The 18,572-nt window shown below is 61.3% G+C and overlaps 1 protein-coding gene and 1 non-coding gene across 2 annotated transcripts in view; both read right to left on the bottom strand.

The window, feature by feature from the left end:
- SHANK3 (SH3 and multiple ankyrin repeat domains 3) overlaps positions 1–4,515 on the bottom strand; it is a 282,770-nt gene extending 278,255 nt beyond the window's left edge. Inside the window, 1 exon segment of the mRNA XM_025152878.3 lies at positions 4,456–4,515. Coding sequence (XP_025008646.2) covers positions 4,456–4,503 — 48 coding nt within the window. The 5' untranslated portion in view covers positions 4,504–4,515.
- Positions 4,516–12,050: 7,535 nt separating this feature from the next.
- On the bottom strand, positions 12,051–12,111 carry MIR12207 (microRNA mir-12207). The gene has a single exon (NR_161957.1). It is a non-coding gene; the product is annotated as a microRNA mir-12207 (primary transcript).
- Positions 12,112–18,572: the final 6,461 nt, after the last annotated feature.

The following is an 18,572-nucleotide window of genomic DNA, read 5'->3' as shown; positions in this document are numbered from 1 at the left end:
CCCCAGCCAGAGCCCAGCCCTGCGGGCAGCCTGGTCCCATGCACTCCCTCCGAAGCATCATCAGCTCCAAGCATCCACAGCAGCAGAGATGGGAAAGGAGAGGGGAGGCTGCACCCAGAGACCCAGAGCCTGGGGACACAGCAGGAGCCCAAGGGGTCCTGGAGCATGAGCGCAGCACCAGCCCCAAAACTGAAATCCTGGGTCAGTGGTGACAAACAGGAGCATCTCAGGAGCAACTGGCCCATCTCTGGGCTCCTTCCACCCACACTTTCACAGCAGTGCTGTAGAGCTGTGGCTCAGCAGCTTCCCCTGCAGCATGGGCTGCCCTCACTCCCAGCACAGCTCAGGTCTGTGCGCCTGGATGGGAACACACAGCGACACATTGGTTTCATCACTCCCAAATATAAACCGGCTCTAAGGTATGAGTTTATGCTCCAGCCCAACAGCACAGATACCCCAAAGTGTCCCAGTGGGGCTGCCTGTGCCACAGCACCTCTCCTGGGGCCTGGGAATTGCTCCCTGCAGGGCAATGGGGCAGAGAGAGGGGATGGGAGTAATGGGATGTCCCCGTGCTCCATCCAGGGTCTGGGCAAAGGCGCATGGAAACTGCTTTGGAGAGCACAACGGGGCTGAGAGATCGTAACTCTGGGACCAAAGGCTGCAGCTCATCAGCAGCAAAGGCGAAAGTGAGGGCTGTAGAGAACGGGACGGGCTCTGGGCTGTGAGTCAGGGACACGGGGGACGAGGTGGGGCTGGAGAGGGGAGGAAGCGGATGGAATGGCCGTGAGTCACTGCGAGCCCAGCTGAGACCTCCGGCAGCTCAGGAGACAATGGAGTCCGAGCAGCCAGGAAGGGAGCAGGCAAAAATATCTGTGGAACAAAAGGCAGAGGGGGAAGAGGGGAAGCTGAGGTGGGAGTCAGCAGCTGCGGTTGCATGTGGTGCAGGAATGGATGGAGGGTGGGGGGAGAAACTGAGCTGGCACCAGCAGCTCTGCGTGGAGGGTCGGCCTCTGCTCCCAGGGAGAAGCAATGGGGTGAGAGGGGATGGGCTGACGGTGCGAGATTGGAGCTGGGGAACTATCTGTGAACCAAAGAGCGGCCAGCACTGCACAGCTGCCCAGGGCAGTGGGGAGTCCCCATCCCTAGGGGTGTTCAATGACCACAGTGGTGTGGCACTTGGGGACGTGCTCAGTGGGCACGGTGGGACAGGTTGGGGTTGGGTTGGGGATCTCAGAGCTCTTTCCCAACCTCAGTGATCCTAGAGGGCTCTTCCAGCCCAAAAGAAGCTGAGGAGCAGCAGGAAGTCCTGCTTCTACAAGGAAGGAAGCCCAGAGCTGACACAGGGGAGTGCTGTGCTGCGTGGCTGCAGAGGGACCCCAGCGGTGCCACATCCACCCTGCTCTGCTCTGTTCCATTATTGCTCTTCAATTATTTTCTTTCTTTCCTTTCTTTTTCTTCTTTTTTTTTTTTTTTTTTTTTTTCTTTCCTGCCTCCTTATTTCACTACGGGGAGAAATTAAATGCTGCAGATGGTCACTGTCTGTAATATTCTGGTTTCACCTCCCCCCCCCCCCCCCCCCAAATCTTCTGGTACCTCATTAGCTCCCAATAATGTCACAGATCTGAGTGATTGGAAAAATGCATCGGCCACCCCCCCCCCCCAATCTCCATTACAGACTTGCAGAGTCATTCACATTCATTTTCTCTTATTAAATCAACTTCTCTGCTGAAGGGGGAAAAAAAAATCACTTATCTTGAAAAAAGACTCAAAATCTCAGAAATTATAATCCAATGAGTCTTATCCCAACGCCGGGAAAAATGGGTAAAAAGCCATCAAAGAGAGTCATAAAATCTCCCAGGGAGATTTTATAGTGACAGGGACAGATCAGTAACGCTTCTGCCAAAGGAAATCACTGCTCAGCAGTAGGGCACACATGGCACCAAAGTGACAGCCCACGTAGAGCCACCCACTGGGACACCCCAACACCCATTGCAATGAGAGGTGGTGCAGTGCTGCTGCAGCCACCTCTTCTGTCCCCTAATTACAGCCTCTCTTCATCACTCCCAATGTCACGGAATCATTGAATCATGGAATCATTCCAGTTGGACAAGACCTCTAAGATCACCCAACCTTGCCCCCACAGTGCCCACTGATCATGTCCCAGGGTGATGGGACCCAGCGTGGTGGGAAGAAGGGTGATGGGACCCAGGGTGATGGGATCCAGAGTGACAGGACATAGAGTGGTGGGGCACAGTGAGGTAGGACCCCTGGCAATGGGACTCACGGTGGTGGGAAGAAGGGTGATGGGATCCAGAGTGGTGGGATCCAGAGTGATGGGACCTATGGTGATGGGACCCATGGCAGTGGGATCCAGAGTGATGGGACATAGAGTGGTGGGGCACAGAGTGGTGGGGCACAGTGAGGTAGGACCTGTGGCATTGGGATCCATGGTGGTAGGAAGAAGGATGATGGGACCTATGGTGATGGGACCCATGGCAGTGGGACCCAGGGTGATGGGATCCAGAGTGATGGGACCCAGCATAGTGGGAAGAAGGGTGCTGGGACCCAGGGTGGTGGGATCCAGGGCCATGGGAAGCAGGATGATGGGACCTATGGTGCTGGGATCCATGGCAGTGGGACCCAGGGCAGCGCATGAGGAAAGGGCTTGAAGAAAACAAGCGGCCCAAGGCATGGAAGGGCAGGAAGGGGGAAGTGGGACACAGGGCTCCTGGCATGGGGTGAAAGCCCAACTCCACAATGGGGTTGTGGGGCTGCTCTCCCTGTCCTCAGGGCCAGGGCTGCTGCAGCCAGGGGCCACTTCTGAAGTCATTTTTCCAAGCTCTGTCCTCTGGGCCTTCTCTCATCCTCTTTCCTCTTCCTGGAAAGCTGTTTCAGATCCTTCTCTGATATCATGGAGCACAATGGCCTAATTTCTAGCCCACACATTCACGGCTTGTTTCCCCTATCCATGTGACAGCATTATCTGCTGGCCGGCACAGATCCTCTCCCCTCCTTTGTTTGTATGAGTATCACAGGCAGCAATCAGACCCACACTCCAACTCCACTCTGCAGGCTGAGCAGCTGACGCAATGTCCTCCTGCACAGCACAGCCCTGCCCAGATTGGGGCTGCAGCCCTGGGGATGCTCTGGGCACAGCCTGGAGCCACACTCAGGGAACGAAGCAGAGCTCCAAATGAGAGCCCTGCACAGCTCGTGCCTTGCTGGGCTTCAAACCCACACCTCCACCACACACATCACAGGGAGCGCTCAGTTCTGGTGCAAGCAGCAGTCTTGCAAACATTCTGCTATGGAGCAGAGGAAAGGAAACAGGGATAATAGCAGCTGGCACCTCCACGGCAGCAGCAGCAATGTCTCCAGGCCAAGGGAAAGCTCACAAGTACCAACATGGGAGCAAAACAGAGCTCCTTTGAGGGCAGGCAGATATCTCCTGGCATACCAGTGCCAGGGCAGGTCACAGGAGAATGCAGGTGGCTGCACTCCAGCACAGGTGCTGCATTCCTGGGGGAGGTGGCAGGAGTGGCAGCACTGGCCGTGCCAGCAGCAGGGACCTGGCGGTGCTGATCTGCAGGAGATGTGTGTGCCCCAGCTCTGCCCCATGGCCACGCACTGCAGGGCATGAGCTGGACCCCGTCCCAGTGCTCCAGAGCTCCTTGTGCAGCACTGGGGGGGTTTGGATGGAGGCAGAACCACTGCAAGCAGAACTAAAGGGAGGCGCAGGGTGCTGCCAGAGGATCGCTGCCAGGTGGGTGCAAAGAGGAGCACTGGGAAGGGGCCCCATGCCCTGGGGTAGAGCTGCTGCTGAAAGGACCAGCAGGCTGAGGTTGCACCCAGTTCCTCCAGAGCAGCACCCAGAGAGCTGCTCTGGGGATGGGGCATCACATCTACCACCTGCACCAGGATGGGGCAGCACAGCCACCATCTGCACCAGGACAGGGCATCACAGCCACAACCTGCACCAGGACAGAGCATCACATCACCATCTGCACCAGGATGGGGCATCACAGCTACCACCTACACCAGGACGGGTCAGCACAGCCAGCATCTACATCAGGATAGGGCATCACATCCACCATCTGCACCAGGACAGAGCATCACATCCACCATCTGCACCAGGACAGAGCATCACAGCCACCATCTGCACCAGGACGGGGCAGCACAGCCACCATCTGCACCAGCATGGGACAACAGGCCCCTCACCCCCCAACCTGCCCCATCAGCCCCATGCTGCAGACTCAGAGCCCAGGCAATGCTCACCCCTCCAGAGCCAGCAGCCAGCACCTGCTCCAGCAGCCACCCAACTCCGACAGCAGCACCAAGCCCAGTGCTATGCATAGGTGCAATGCAAGCTCCACATCACCCCCATGTCCCCCCAGACCCGGAGACCCCAGGGTCACCTTGAGCCCACCCACGCGGCCACAGGGACTCAGCCCTCACCTCAAAGGACCGGGGAGCGTCCGCTCGCGCTTGGCTGGCGATGCCCATGGGACATTCAGTGCCTGGCTCACACACACACCAGTTACTGATTTACCAGGGGCGGCTGCAGCTGCAGCTGGAGCGCGGTCGATGGCTGTGGGCGCTGTGGAAGGCTTGGCCTTCATGGGGGGATGGGGATAGGGGGGTGGCACTGCTTAACCCCAGCGTGGGGCTGAGAGCTCGATGTGCCATGCGGCTGCTGGGGCTCCTGCGGCCCAATGCGGGCTGCTCATCCACCCCCAGAGCCGGGGCAGTGGCAGGGCTGTGCTCATAGGCTGTGTGCCATGGCCTCGTCCCTGTGCTGCGTGAGAGGCAGCACCAAGCAGCCTGCACCAGCACAGCCCCGTCCTCTGCCTCATCCTCCAGAGGTGACCCAGGCACCGGCGTGTGCAGGCTCTGGGTACAGCCCCATCCTTGGGCCGTGCTGCATCCATGCCCACCCCGTGCTGAGGTGCAGGACAGGCACCGTGTGGGCACTTTGTCCCAGCAGCTGTCAGGGTGTTGCTCCTTGCCTTGCAGGCAGGCAGCTTACACAGAGTTTTTCCCCCAGAGGGTGGTGACGCACTGAACAGGTTGCCCAAGGAGGCTGTGGATGCCCCATCCCTGCAGGCATTCAAGGCCAGGCTGGATGTGGCTCTGGGCAGCCTGGTCTGCTGGTTGGTGACCCTGCACATAGCAGGGGGTTGGAATGAGATGAGCACTGTGGTCCTTTGCAACCCAGGCCATTCTATGATTTGTGGCTAATGTTGTGATACAAAGCAGGGCAGCGAGCTCAGCCGGGCTCCCACCACATCAGAGGGGCTGGCACGGAGCTCAGCACCATCACAGCCCCTCCAGCCCTCAACTGTCAGGGCTGCTCTCAGCCTGCACCCAGCAGAGGGACAACAGCACATCCAGGAGTGCTCTCAGCACCTCCTTCACCCAGGGAGGTAGGCCAGAGACGGGCTGAGCAAAGCCTTGTGCCTGGCTGGGTGGTGGGAGCACAGCAGCACCCTCGCAGTGGCCCCAGACCGATGCACAGAGCAAATGAGGAGGGAGGGCAAACAGGAGAGGGAGAGGGGATGGCTCATCGATCAGCCTGCGGTGGCCGCAGCGTCCTCCAGGCTCCATGGGTAATTCTGCTGCCAATAGATTTTCCCTCTCTCTGCCTGCCAGGGTTACTGGGTCACTGGGGATGGGCGGATGGGTAAAGGCCACTCCTGCAGCATTTGGGAGCGGAGCCATCGCTCCAGTGCTGTCCTTCTCAAAGTGACAGCGGTGCAGACCCCAGCCAGGGGCAGCAGGAGGAGCAGAGCCCAGCACTGTGTGAAAGCATGCCCAGCAACACCGGGTTCTCCTGTGCCCCAGCGCTTAGCAGAGGGAGCAGGGAACCCTGAACCGGCCCCGCTCAGAGCTGTGCAGGTGGCCACAGCGCACTGCAGTGCAGTTCACAGGGGATCCTGCTGGCAGAGCACTGGGGCAGCAGGCACCGCAGCTCCCAGGTGTTGTCCCTACCAGCCGTCCTGCTGTCCCCTGCCACCCGCCCATAGAAAGGCAGAAAGCCCTTTGCCCGCATCTCTGTATGGCCTCCGAAATCCAGGCTTGTGCCACGGATCCACATCCCTGGGGCTGCTGCTTGCGCTCCGGCTGCTTCCCCACCCTGTTTGAGCAGATCCAGGTCTGGCACACGAGCAGCTGCACCTCAGGCAGTTTGGGGCTGGGAGCATCCTGGTCTCATCCCTTCAGCTCCGGAGAGTGGAGAACCTCCATCCAGATGTGCCCTCTCTCTTTCTGATTCATCTCTCCAAGTTCATCCCCTTCCGAGGAGATCACAGAATCACAGAATGGCTTCTGCTGGAAGGAACCTTAAAGGTCATAGGATCATAGGACCATGCGTGACCCGACCTGCTGGTCACACTCCTCTTGGTGCAGCCCATGATCTGGTCGACCTTCTGGGCTGCCAGCACACACTGTCAGCTCACGTTGTGCCTTTCATCCACTGACACCCCCAAATCCTTCTCAGGGCTGCTCTCAAGCCATTTGGTCATCTGGTTCCATGCCCTGTTATGGGCTGTGTGCCCCCCAGCCGCTCAGGCTGCCCAAGGCTCCCTCCGGCCCGGCTTTGAGCACCTCCAGGGTTGGGGTAATCCCACTCTACAGCCCCACTATGTCTGTCCCAGTTCCCATCAGGACCACAGTCCTTCCTCCCTGGCTGCCCTTCCCTTACGCAGCACAGCACACGCTCAGAGTCCGTGCTATTGGACAGACTGTGCAGGACCGACTGCCCCGACCTGCGGGCTCCCTGTGCCACGGGGGCAGCTCAAGGGAGCAGGCAGGGCTCACAGAGGGCTCCGGGGATGCCGTGGTGGGAACCCCAGGAGTTCCTTTCCCATGCAGAGACTGAGCCCATCCCAAAGGAGTGCCCAATTCTCTGCCAGGCATTCCCTGCCAGGCATGGGGAGCCAAACAGGAGCAGCTCTGGGCCCTCTGGGTATGCAGAGCCCGGCACCAGGGGCAGCCCAGCACTGAGAACCACCCGGCACCAAGAAAGTGGTGGAGTGGGGGGATGGCTGCAGTGAGAGCAGCCTCACTCAGGAACACCACACCAGGGGGCTCTGCACCCCCACACAGTAACTCCAGCACCAGCGGTGCGTAGCCACGTAGCCATAGGAACATCACTTACCATGGTCACCTTGGTAACTGCGGCTGCACGCTCTCAGCAGCACGTGCAGGGCCCTGTGCACCTCGTGGGGTCCCGGATCCCATGCCCAGGTGCTGCCTGCTGCAGGTCGCACCCATAGGGACGTATGGACGGAGCTGTGTGCTGAGAGCCTCCTCCCACCCTACAAGTCAGAGCCCAGAACTGGCCCCATACACACAGCCCCCAGGGCACACGCATGCAAGGATGCAGCTGAGAGGAACAGGAGCCCGGAGCTTGCCCCAGCACGGTCAGAACAGCCAGCTGCTGCCTCCCGCTGCCCACAGCACTGCTGGGCACAGCTGGGCATGAACTCAGCTATGGCACAGCCCAAGGACAAGTAAAGCTGAGCGTTAGATTCCTGAACATCCAACTGCATCTCAGTCATGCACCTCTGTGTCCCTGCAGAGCAGCGCAGCCCCACGGCAGTGCAGCCCACATCCCATGGAGTGCGGCGATGCCACAGCCCAGCCTGACCCAGATGGTACCCAGCACTGCCCCATGCAGATAGGGCTGCATGGACCGCAGGATGGCCCCATACCTGCTGCAAGTATCACAGAATCACTGAGGTTGGGAAAGAGCTCTGAGATCCCCAATCCAACCCCAGCCCATCCCACTGACCACATCCCCAAGTGACACATCGCTGTGGTCATTGAACACCCCCAGGGATGGGGACTCCCCACTGCCCTGAGCAGCTGTGCAGTGCTGGCCGCTCTTTGGAGCACAGATTGTTCCCCAGCTCCAACCTGACCCTCCCCAGCACACCCTCAGCCCATCCCCTCCCGTCCCATCACCATTCCCTGCAGATAGAGACCGACCCCTCCTTCACTCCAGCCTCCTTTCAGGAGTGGCACAGAGCACTGAGCTCTCCCTGAGCCCCTCTGCCCCACACCGCCCCATCCCCCTCCCTCAGCCGCTCCCCACAGCGCTGTGCTGCAGACCCCCATGGCCCCAGTAGTGCCATACAGAGGGATGGGCACCTCCTGCTCTGCTGTCCGCACTACTGCTGCTACAAGCCAGGACGTCGCTGGCCTTCTTGGCCACCCGGGCACAATGCTGGCTCGTGTTCAGCCAAGGGTCAGCCAAGAACCCCCGATCCCATCCTGCACCCTCTAAGCTCCATCTCAGGAGCAGCACACAAGGTGATGAGAAGCAAGGAACCCAAGACCTCCCCAGGTTACACAGTCCCCAGAGTACCTGGTCCGCCCCACCACCGCCGCACCGACTACCACCACTACCACCAAAGGAAGGGTCCCATCACCACCCCCTGGCTCAGCCTCACCAACACATCCCTCATTCATGGGAGTTCTGCCCCCCCTACATCCTCCACTGCCGCTCCAGGCCCATGCAGCAGAGTGCATGGTGCAGGGTGCAGGGTGCGGGGTGCGTGGTGCAGGGTGCATGGTGCAGGGTGCAGGGTGCGGGGTGCATGGTGCAGGGTGCATGGCGCGGGGTGCAGGGCTGGGAGGGCTGTACCTGACCTGTTCCTGGGGACTCGGTGCTGCCCCGGTGCAGCCGCTATCCGGAGCTGCTATCAGGGGGGATGCCACCCCAGAAAGCCATCTTGCTGCTGGAGGAGCCCGGGACCCACCGACGGGGCTCTGTGCTGCTCGGATGCCCCGCTTAGCCCTGCTAATAGGATAACGTTGCCTCCATCTGCTTGTCTGAGGCTGAGGCTAATCGCCTCCAGCCCCTTCCCACCCCTCCCAGCAGCCCAGGGCACAGCTTCAGCACTCGCAGCACACAGGGAAGCGCTGCGGGCTGCAGCCATACAGGACAGATCCGAGGAGGACAGAGCCAGACTCTGGGCTTAACTGTAGCCCCCCTGCATCCCCCTGGGGTTAGGAACAAAGCCCTGCACGGGGAGTGCCTCGGCCTAGCCCAGCCCCCGAGGGCTCTGCTCCCACTGGGATCTGCTGCTCTGCTGCTGAGCATGAAGGACAAATCAGGTCTTGGACGGAGCACTGCCTTCCGGGGAGCAATCCACTGCTAAGTGTTCAGAGATGATGCTGCCGCAGCATGCAGACGTGAGTTGTGGATGCCCTCTTGGACAGGCAGGGCTAACTTCACTGACCACACAAGGCAGGAAAAGAGCAGCTTGGGAGAATGATCACCTCTCATTGCAAACACACCTCGAGCCCACTGCACCTGCCCTGCACTTGGCAGCCTGTGCTCAGGCAGCTGGCACAGCCCTCAGCTCTGCCAGAAAGCACCACTAACTGCACAGCTGCTTCGTGGCCCTCAGCTGCCCGGCACAACACGGCACAGTGCAGCATTGCATGGCGCAGCATTGCATGGCATAGTGCAGCACTGCACAGCACAGCATTGCACAGCACGGTGCAGCACTGCACTGCATAGCATAGCACAGTATGGCATGGCACTGCACAGTGCAGCATTGCATGGCACAGCACAGCATTGCACGGCATGAGCAGCATAGCATGGCATGGAGCAGCACTGCATGGCATGGTGCAACCTTGCATGGCACAGCACGGTATTGCATGGCATGCAGCAGTGTTGCATGGCATGGAGCAGCATGGCATGGCATAGTGCAGCATAGCATGGCATTAGCAGCATTGCATGGCACTGCATGGCATTACATGGTATAGAGCAGCATTGCGTGGCATGGTGCAACATTTCATGGCATGGAGCAACATAGCATGGCACGAGCAGCACTGCATGGCACAGCACGGCATAGCATGGCATGGTGCAACATTGTATAGCACAGCATGGCATTGCATGGCATGCAGCAGCATTGCATGACATGAGCAGCATTGCATGCCACAGCACAGCATAGCATGGAATGCAGCAGCATTGCGTAGCATGGTGCAGCATAGCATTGCATGGAGCAGCATGGCATGGCATGGTGCAACATTGTATAGCACAGCACAGCATTGCATGGCATGCAGCAGCATTGTGTGGCATGGAGCAGCATTGCATGGCACAGGGCAGCGCTGCATAGCACAGGGCAGCACAGCGTGGCACAGCACAGCACAGCACAGCGACTCCCCTGCATGGAAGAGCTCAGCACAGCCCACGCAGCACTGCCCTCCCCTGCATGGGAACACGCAGCACAGCCCACGCGGCTCAGCCCACGCAGCCCTGCACGCACAGCCTGAATTACCAGCAGGCTTTACAAGGTGAAGCAGCAACGCGTCGTAGGGGCCCTGGGAGGAAGCTGCAGGCTGTGAAAAGCTCCTGCTGAATGCAGACCCACGCTCAGTAAAAAAGCACCTCGCTATTCTTGTTCCTCAGCATTTTACGTTGCCTTTGTTCCAGCCCCTGCTTCCATGCCTGCACCCCAACGCCCGCCATGCGCTGTGGGCTGCACGCCTGGGTCTGGCTCCTCCTGAGCCTCAGCCCCACAGCGGTGTCCATGGGGTCAGTCCATGCACGGAGGTCCCCTCTGTTTTTGCCCCCACCCCAGGGTGGGACTTAAAGGATACGCACGTGGAAAATGGCTGCAGAGAATGGGGTCGGTAGGGGACGGGGCAGCAGCTGGGCTGCCCTCAAGCCCAGCACTTGTTGCACTGGGGCACAGAGCAACAGGTGGGAGCACCCCCTCAGGGTGCACGCACACAGCACACAGCACACAGCACCAGCACCCAACAGACCCCCACGGGCAGGAACTGTCTGGGGCAGGGCTGTGGCACCACAGGACCCCCAGGAGGGAGAAGGCTGCTGAGAGGAGCAAGCAGGAAAAGAAGGGTAGAGATCAGGGTGGAAATCAGGCCCTCAGCCCAGCAGGGGATGGGATCAGCCCCAAACCAGGGGCAGACATTTGCCACCTGCTGCATTGCATTGCCATCTCACTCTTGCATTCCCCCAGCTGGGCCTTCCAGCTCCACCAGCCATGGGCTCCCCAGCTCATCCCCTGTGCTTCCCCACATCCCTCCATCCCCGGTGCAGCTCCGGCTGCCCCATTCCCTCTCTGTGCCACACTCCGGCCGTACCACAGACCCAGTAAGCAGTGCCACATGCCTCCCCTGCCCACATCCCTTCAGTGCACTGCGAGGAAGCACACACCCCCATCCTGCTCCTGGCACACCCCCCACCACTGCTTTGCTTCCAGAGGTTCTGGCAGCTTTGGGCAGGGCAGGAGAAGCCCCATGGCACATGGCAGCACCTGAGCAGCTGGGGCTGGAAGAAGCACCACACCAACACGGTGACCAGGAGCCTCCTGTCCTCTGAGAGCAGTGGTGCTTGTCCCAGAGATCCTGGAGCAGATGTCAGGTCCGCATCCCCACTGCTCTACACCGGCCACCCCCAGGCAGGGGCTGCATGGCCCTCACCGTCCTCACCCCCATGCTGGCAGGCCCAGGGCATTCCCAAAGGCAGGAAGGGTAAGAAAGTACGGCGCTTACCTGAAACGACTGTCACAGGCACGGGGTCACGGCAATCCCTCCTCATCAACCTGCAGACAACAGACAGCAAGGACAGCATCAGTGCAATGCACCCCACACCAATCCCCAGCCACACGACACCCACGTCCTCCCCGGGATGGCAGGGAGACGTGGGGGACCCCGTAGGTCCTGGACCCAGGAACTGGAGCATCCCAGAGCAAACCCCCAGGCCAGCGGGGGATGCTCACAGCAATGCCATGCCCCAGGGGCTCCCCCCATGCCCTGCAGGCTGAGGGACTGCCGGCCCCAAGGCACAGCACGGCGAGGTTACATCTGAGCGCAACACAGCTCCCCAAGAGCCACAGGAGGAGAGCGGGGAGCCGGAGGGACCCCATGTGCCTCTCCTACCCCTCAGCAGCACTGAGCCTGGGAGCAGAGCCTCCAGCCCAGCAGTGCCAGGGGGGGCTCATTGCTCAGGCAGCAGCAGAGCCCACCTCCAGCAGTGCAGGGAAGTTCTCCGGGCTGAACTCGGAGCAGCGGCAGGCAGCCGGGAGGGAGCAGAGTGTTTCCATAGTGCCTCGGCTCTCCTGCGTGCTGCGTGCTCTCTCTCCTCGCTTCTCATTAAAGATCCTTTCTGGGTGTGTGGCTGAAATGGCTGCTGTGTTGTAGAAAATTAAACATGTATGGCTTGGGATTTCTTGTTGCGCTGCAGATGGTGTCGGCAGTGTAAGGTGCTGGGGGGGGGGAAGGGGCGGCCGCGAGGATCCCATTTCTGCCTGTGGTGCACCATGGTGGGTGCCACCAGATTTAACATCGTACGAGATGCACTCCAGCACCCAACAGCAGAGGCACCACGGGCCCTGCAATTCACCCAGCTGCTATTGTGCCTATGTAAAGTGATGCCCTGAGGTCCCAGGGGGCCCTGGCACCTCACTCCGGACACAGCTGTCACCACCTTGCTGCCCTCACCCTGCAGGAGGCTCGCAGGACAGCTGCGCTGCTGACACAGAGGAAATCTACCACCGTTGTTTGTGTCGGACCTGAACAAAACAGCGCGGGGCACGTTTGTGTCCTGCTGCCATCCCTGAGTGCTGGGAACACCGAGGTTGGGGCAGGCAGCGCTGGGGCAGGGACTGCTGCACCCACAGGGACGACGAAGTTGGGCAGGTCCAGCCTTGCAGAGCTTGGGGACGGAGGGGGGACAACCTGGGCACAGGGGGGCAGGGGGTGGGACACCCACACAGCCCACCACGCACTGCCCCACATCCCTCACCGCAGCGCTCAGCATCGCCCAAAGAGACAGAGCAGCCCCCACCCCTGTGCCCCACCGCTGCCAGTGCTGCAGGCAGACTCACTGGCTGCAATTAGGACACGGGAATGAGGCACTGTGCGGAGATGCAGAGCAGGAGCTCCCCATGCACCAAAGGCTCCTCCTGCAGCCCGTTTCCCCAGCTTACCCCACTGCATCAGCCCTGAGCGCAGTGGGGTTGGGCTGGAGCTGCACAGCAGGGCTCTGTGTCACCACGGGTGGCACAGCCCCAATGCCCATCTCCACTCCACACCCTCTGGGCTTCCGTGTGAGCATCACAAGGGAGGTTAACCCGGCCACCCTGGCACAGGCAGTGGCTCAGGGTATGGGAGCCTTCCCCTGAGCCCACCCTGAGGCTGCTGAGGCTGCAGAGCCCACCCTGAGGCTGCTGAGCCCATCCTGAGTCCAGGGCTGAGGCTGCTGTTCCCAGATGGAGCAGCCTCAGGGCTCCCAGCCCCACCAGCCAAGCACCCCATGCACTTCTCTGTTCCCCCCATGACCACTGCAGACAGTGCTGGGAATAAAAGAGAGGTTTGGGAGTCGGGACAGCCCTGCACAGAGGACAGGTGCAGGGTGGGCAAGGGGGGTCCCCCCAAAGCAACAGCACCACGGGGAATGAGGAGCGGGAGGCAAGAGTGGGAAAACTGCTGTAAGAAGAGAAGGAGCTGGGATGGCCGCCCCAGAAAGGAGACTAATAAGAAGGGGCCCAGATGAAAGGCTGAGCCATCCCAAAGAGTCTGCAGAAAGAAAGCAGCACTTCTGCTCCTTTCATCTCACAGCTTCAGGGCAGCGGAAAGTGCAGTGGAACCTGGAGCTGAGAAAGGAAATGCTCCTCATGTCGCCCCTTATGAGCTGATGCCACTCACAAGGGAAGGCAGAGAGGGCTGGAGCTCAGCGAGTTGCCAGCCAGGTCTGGATGCTCCTCTCCTTCCCGTCCCTCTGTCCTCCCGTGACAGAGACCCGGCACAACACTGACCGTGTGAGCGTGCATCCCATAATGCCACAGCACCCGTCTGCATGGGAAGCAGCTCCGGGGATCAATTCAATGCTTAGAGCACGAGCATCTCCTCCCAGCTCCGATAACAGGCAAAGATGCATGAGTTTATTATTGGGCCTGATAAATTAAACTCTTCACAAGAGGAATAAATTATGCAGATGATCCGCAATGTGTTCAGACTGCTGCTTGTGCATCAGCCCGGTCCCCAAGGAGTCTGCTGTTGGTAAGGGGACTCAGTGGGAGCACTGCGGGGCTGCTCTGCCCTTCCTGCTCGGTGGCCTCAGTTTGACTCTTTTGCTGTGGATACCCAAATTTCGTTCCTTTTCACCCAGCTTCTTCCCCTTGCATGGCAGCAGGGCCTGCAGCCGTCACAGCAGCTGGTCCCCAGCAGCACAACAGCGATCCAAAGTGACAGCAGAAGTGATGCTGTCCCTAAGACAGAGGTGGGAGCTGGGGAGCATCTGGAGATTCCTCTCTCAGAGGGGCTGAGGGAATGCATCTGCATGGGGAGACGTCCCCGGGGCTGCCATGGGGCTGATGGGGCTCGCAGAGATGCCTGCAGCCGGGGCTCACACGGAGACCTTTCAGCCTGCTGAGCTGTTCCACGGCCACGGCCCCATGGAGGGGCAATGCCATGTGCTGCCTCCAACACACAGCCCTGAGCAGTCCCCTACAGCTCTACAGAAGAGGCCATCCCACAACTCCAGGCCCTACAGCCCTACAGCCTTACAGAAGGGGCCATTCTGCATCCCCAAGCCCTACAGAAGGGGCCATCTCACAGCTCCAGGCCCTACAGCTCTATAGAAGGGGCCATCCCACATCCCCAAGCCCTACAGAGGGGACCATCCTTCATCCCCAAGCCCTACAGAGGGGGCCATCCTCCATCCCCAAGCCCTACAGAGGGGGCCATCCTCCATCCCCAAGCCCTACAGAGGGGGCCATCCCACATCCCTAAGCCCTACAGAGGGGGCCATCCTCCATCCCCAAGCCCTACAGAGGGGACCATCCTCCATCCCCAAGCCCTACAGAGGGGGCCATCCCACATCCCCAAGCCCTACAGAGGGGGCCATCCCACATCCCCAAGCATTATGGGACGGGCCATCCTTCATCCCCAAGCCCTACAGAGGGGGCCATCCTCCATCCCCAGGCATTATGGGACGGGCCATCCCACATCCCTAAGCCCTACAGAGGGGACCATCCTTCATCCCCAAGCCCTACAGAGGGGGCCATCCTCCATCCCCAGGCATTATGGGACGGGCCATCCCACATCCCTAAGCCCTACAGAGGGGACCATCCTTCATCCCCAAGCCCTACAGAGGGGGCCATCCTCCATCCCCAAGCCCTACAGAGGGGGCCATCCCACATCCCCAAGCCTTACAAAAGAGGCCATCCCACATCCCCTGCACTTGTGCAGGCTCCATCAGCGCCAGCCATGGGCTGCACTGGGCGTGCGCTGTGCTTCCTGCCATTCTTTAAGTCTCCACTGAGGATGTGTGTAAAAAGCAGAAGGATCCGGGCCAGGAAGCCCAAACTGCTCCTTAAACACGCGGCCCTGCGGGCCCTACAGAGCAGCCCAGTGCCCCCCAGAGCTGCCGGTACCGACAGAAAACCCGGCATCACAAACTCACATCGCTGCTGCCACAGAGCCATCAATATTTAATGCTGAAGAGCTCCTCGCCAGCCCTCCTCTCCGGTTACACCTCTGCTCCCCACCAGCAGCGCAGCAGCCGAGGCAGCCGATCCCACAGTGGTTGGGCTGAGCCTTGGGAGGTTCCCCCAATTCCAGCACCGGTCCCCCTCCCCACTTTGCCGGCGGAGCTGATCGCCTGCGCCCGTTGTCACAGTTACAGCAGCTCGGTTGCCTTTAGGAGTGGGATGGCAATTTACTCCCTGTGCTCATTTCAGCTCCCAGGCCTCCCTTGCCACGGGTCCCACCCCACGGCTCTGTGCCCCGTAGGGGAGGCTGTGCTTCCGCTGCCCCCCACCCAGGGCACTGCCTGACCCGGGCACAGCGCTGGGCAGGGGTGGGCAGCGTGGGGCAGGGAAGGGCATGGCGGTCCCTGCGCCACGTGGGAGGTAGCACCAATTCCTTCCTTCCTGGTAGCACCAATTCCTTCCTTCCTTCCTCGCTCATCCCCTCCTCGTCACTCCCCTACGACTGAATGCATGGAGCAACACACAAATACTACAGATTACTCACTCTCAAGCCAAAACCACCAGCAGTGGGAATGCTGAGGTGTTATACGACATACCAACTGTCCCCTTCCTCAAAAGAATAGGTTGTTCTCTAAACAAAGAACTCAGTAATGTTCTCCTTTGCGCTGTTTCCCCCCATTCACCCCCTTCTCTGCGTACCCCACGCACTCCAAATGGGCACTCAGACCCCACCGTGGGCACCAGAACTTCATCAGAAAGCGCAACTTCCATAAGCAAATAAGGCACGGAACCGTGCGCTGTGCTGCCACCCGTGTTGTTCACTGCACGCCGCCATCGAGGGAGACATCAGAAGTTTCCAGGTGAGATTGCTGGAGCTCTGGGAGGGGAGGACCCCGCCGTGTCCCCCCTTCCCCCCTCCCCCCCGAGGTACCATCTCTGTTTCCCTGCAAGCGCTGCCTGCATGGAAGCGAAGCAGCCATGCATCCCTCAGCCTCGAGCAGCACATCCAGATCCAGCTCAAACCTGGTTTGCTCCATGCTTCCATCCCAACACAGAGCACCTTGGGCATCACCACTCCGGCTCCGGAGTCTGCTGCTCCCCTGACCCATTTTGAGGTCGGGAGGAGAGCTGCACGGTCTCATTTTCCCAGCAGGACACCTGGGACAGCAGAACCCGTCAGCCCAGGCCTGGGAGAGCGGCCATCCCAGCCCTGGAGTGGTGTTACCCAGCAGTACCCGGAGGGGAGGCGGTGACCGCACGCATTTGGTTGCTTACACACCGAGCACAGAACACGTGGAATAATGGAGCACTGAGCACTGTGTGCAAAGCCCAGGGCGAAGGTCTGCGCACACAGATGTCAGACCTGTTAGGAAAGCAGGGATGTGCCCTCACCAGCAGAGTCCCCCTGCGCTGCCTCAGTGCTCCCAGAGCACACTGCAGGCGTCACAGCCCCTGCCTGATGCACAGTGAGCCCGTGCATGCTGCCAGCACAGCCCCTGCTCCCCAGCACACACCCGACCACAAACCACGGCCCCTTCCCCATCCATCCGTGTCACTGCATCTCTCAGCACATACTTCAACCTCACCCCCTCTCCCCCAAATCCCAGCCTCCCTACAGCCGCAGCCCGTCTTTCCAGCCCACCTCCGCCCCACGCGGCCCTCACCCCCCAGCACAGCGGAGGTCCCAACACCTCCCGCCGCAAACCCCGACGGCTGCCACCCCGCGTGCGCATCCCAGCTCACACCGCAGCCTCGCTCCGAAACCACCCGACCGCTGACCCCCAACCACGGCCCGAATTCACACCCGCACCGGACGGCCCCGCTGCCGGCACCGCCCCCACTCGGGCACCCCCCGCCCCTGTGCCGCGCCGCTGCCCACTCGGGCACCCGTCCCGCGTGGGGACCCGCACGGACGGCAGACAAAGCCCGGCCCCACGGCTCCGGCCGCCCACGGACCTCCCCCTCCCACCTCCATTCCCCACAAGGGCCACATCTCCCCCCGCCCACAGCCCCCGGAGCCCCACGGAGCGCCGTGCCCGCGCACCCCGCGGCCCGAAGAGCGCTCCGCGGGGCAGAGCATCCCCCGCCGCCCCCGCCCGCCCGTCCCCACCCCTCCCCGGGGCCGCTGATACCTGCGGGGCTGCGGGGCCCGACCCACCATAGCCGCGGCGCGGCCGGAGAGCCGCAGCGCGGAGCGGGCGGGGGCGAACGGGGCGGATCGCGGCGGATCCTCCGCTCTCTCGGCCCCCGCCGCCGGCAGCGGGGCGTTAGTTTAAGGAGTCGTCATGGCAACGGGGAGCGCTGTGCGCGGGGAGCGGAGGGCGGAGGGAAACTTCGGGGACGGCGGCCGGGGGGTCTCCGCCCCGCGCCCCGACGGCCGCGCTGCCGCTGCCGGACCCTCCGCACTCCCGGAGCTCCGCGACCCCTCTGCGCTCCCCGCGCCTCAGAGCGCGTGTTCTGCGCGCCCCCGATCGCCTGCGCGCCCTCCCCCCAGCCTCGCCCCCCGCTCACGGCCATCTCTCCGAACCCCCGCCCCGACCCCGGCCCGACCCGGCCCGGCGACAGCGGCAGTCCCGGGGCTCCCGTCGGAGCGGGGCAGCGCAGCTTCCGGGATGGACCGCTGTGCTCCGGGGAACCGGGAGTGGGGAAGTGGGTCCTGAGCGCAGCCACAGCCACGGCCCCACAGCACAACCCACAGCACAGCCCCACAACCCTGCCCTGCAGCCACAGCCGAAGCACTGGGACTAACCCATCCGCACTGACCCCACAGCAGAGCAGTGGGACTGACTGAAACAGACTGAGCTCACAGCAAAGCAGTGGGGCTGACCTAAACCCACTGATACCACAGCAGAGCAGTAGGGCTGACCTAAATCCACTGACCCCACAGCAGAGCAATGGGGCTAACCCATCCCCACCGACCCCACAGCAGAGCAGTGGGGCTGACCTAAATCCACTGACCCCACAGCAGAGCAGTGGGGCCCACCCATCCCCACTGACCCCACAGCAGAGCAGTGGGGCTGACCCATCCCCACTGACCCCACAGCAAAGCAGTGGAACTGACCTAAACCCACTGACACCACAGCAGAGCAGTGGGGCTGA

Source organism: Gallus gallus, chromosome 1 (genome assembly GCF_016699485.2).
Source record: "Gallus gallus isolate bGalGal1 chromosome 1, bGalGal1.mat.broiler.GRCg7b, whole genome shotgun sequence".
Taxonomy (NCBI): Eukaryota; Metazoa; Chordata; class Aves; order Galliformes; family Phasianidae; genus Gallus; species Gallus gallus.
The sequence above is the reverse complement of the archived record's forward strand: the minus strand, read 5'-3'. Positions and strand labels throughout refer to the sequence as shown.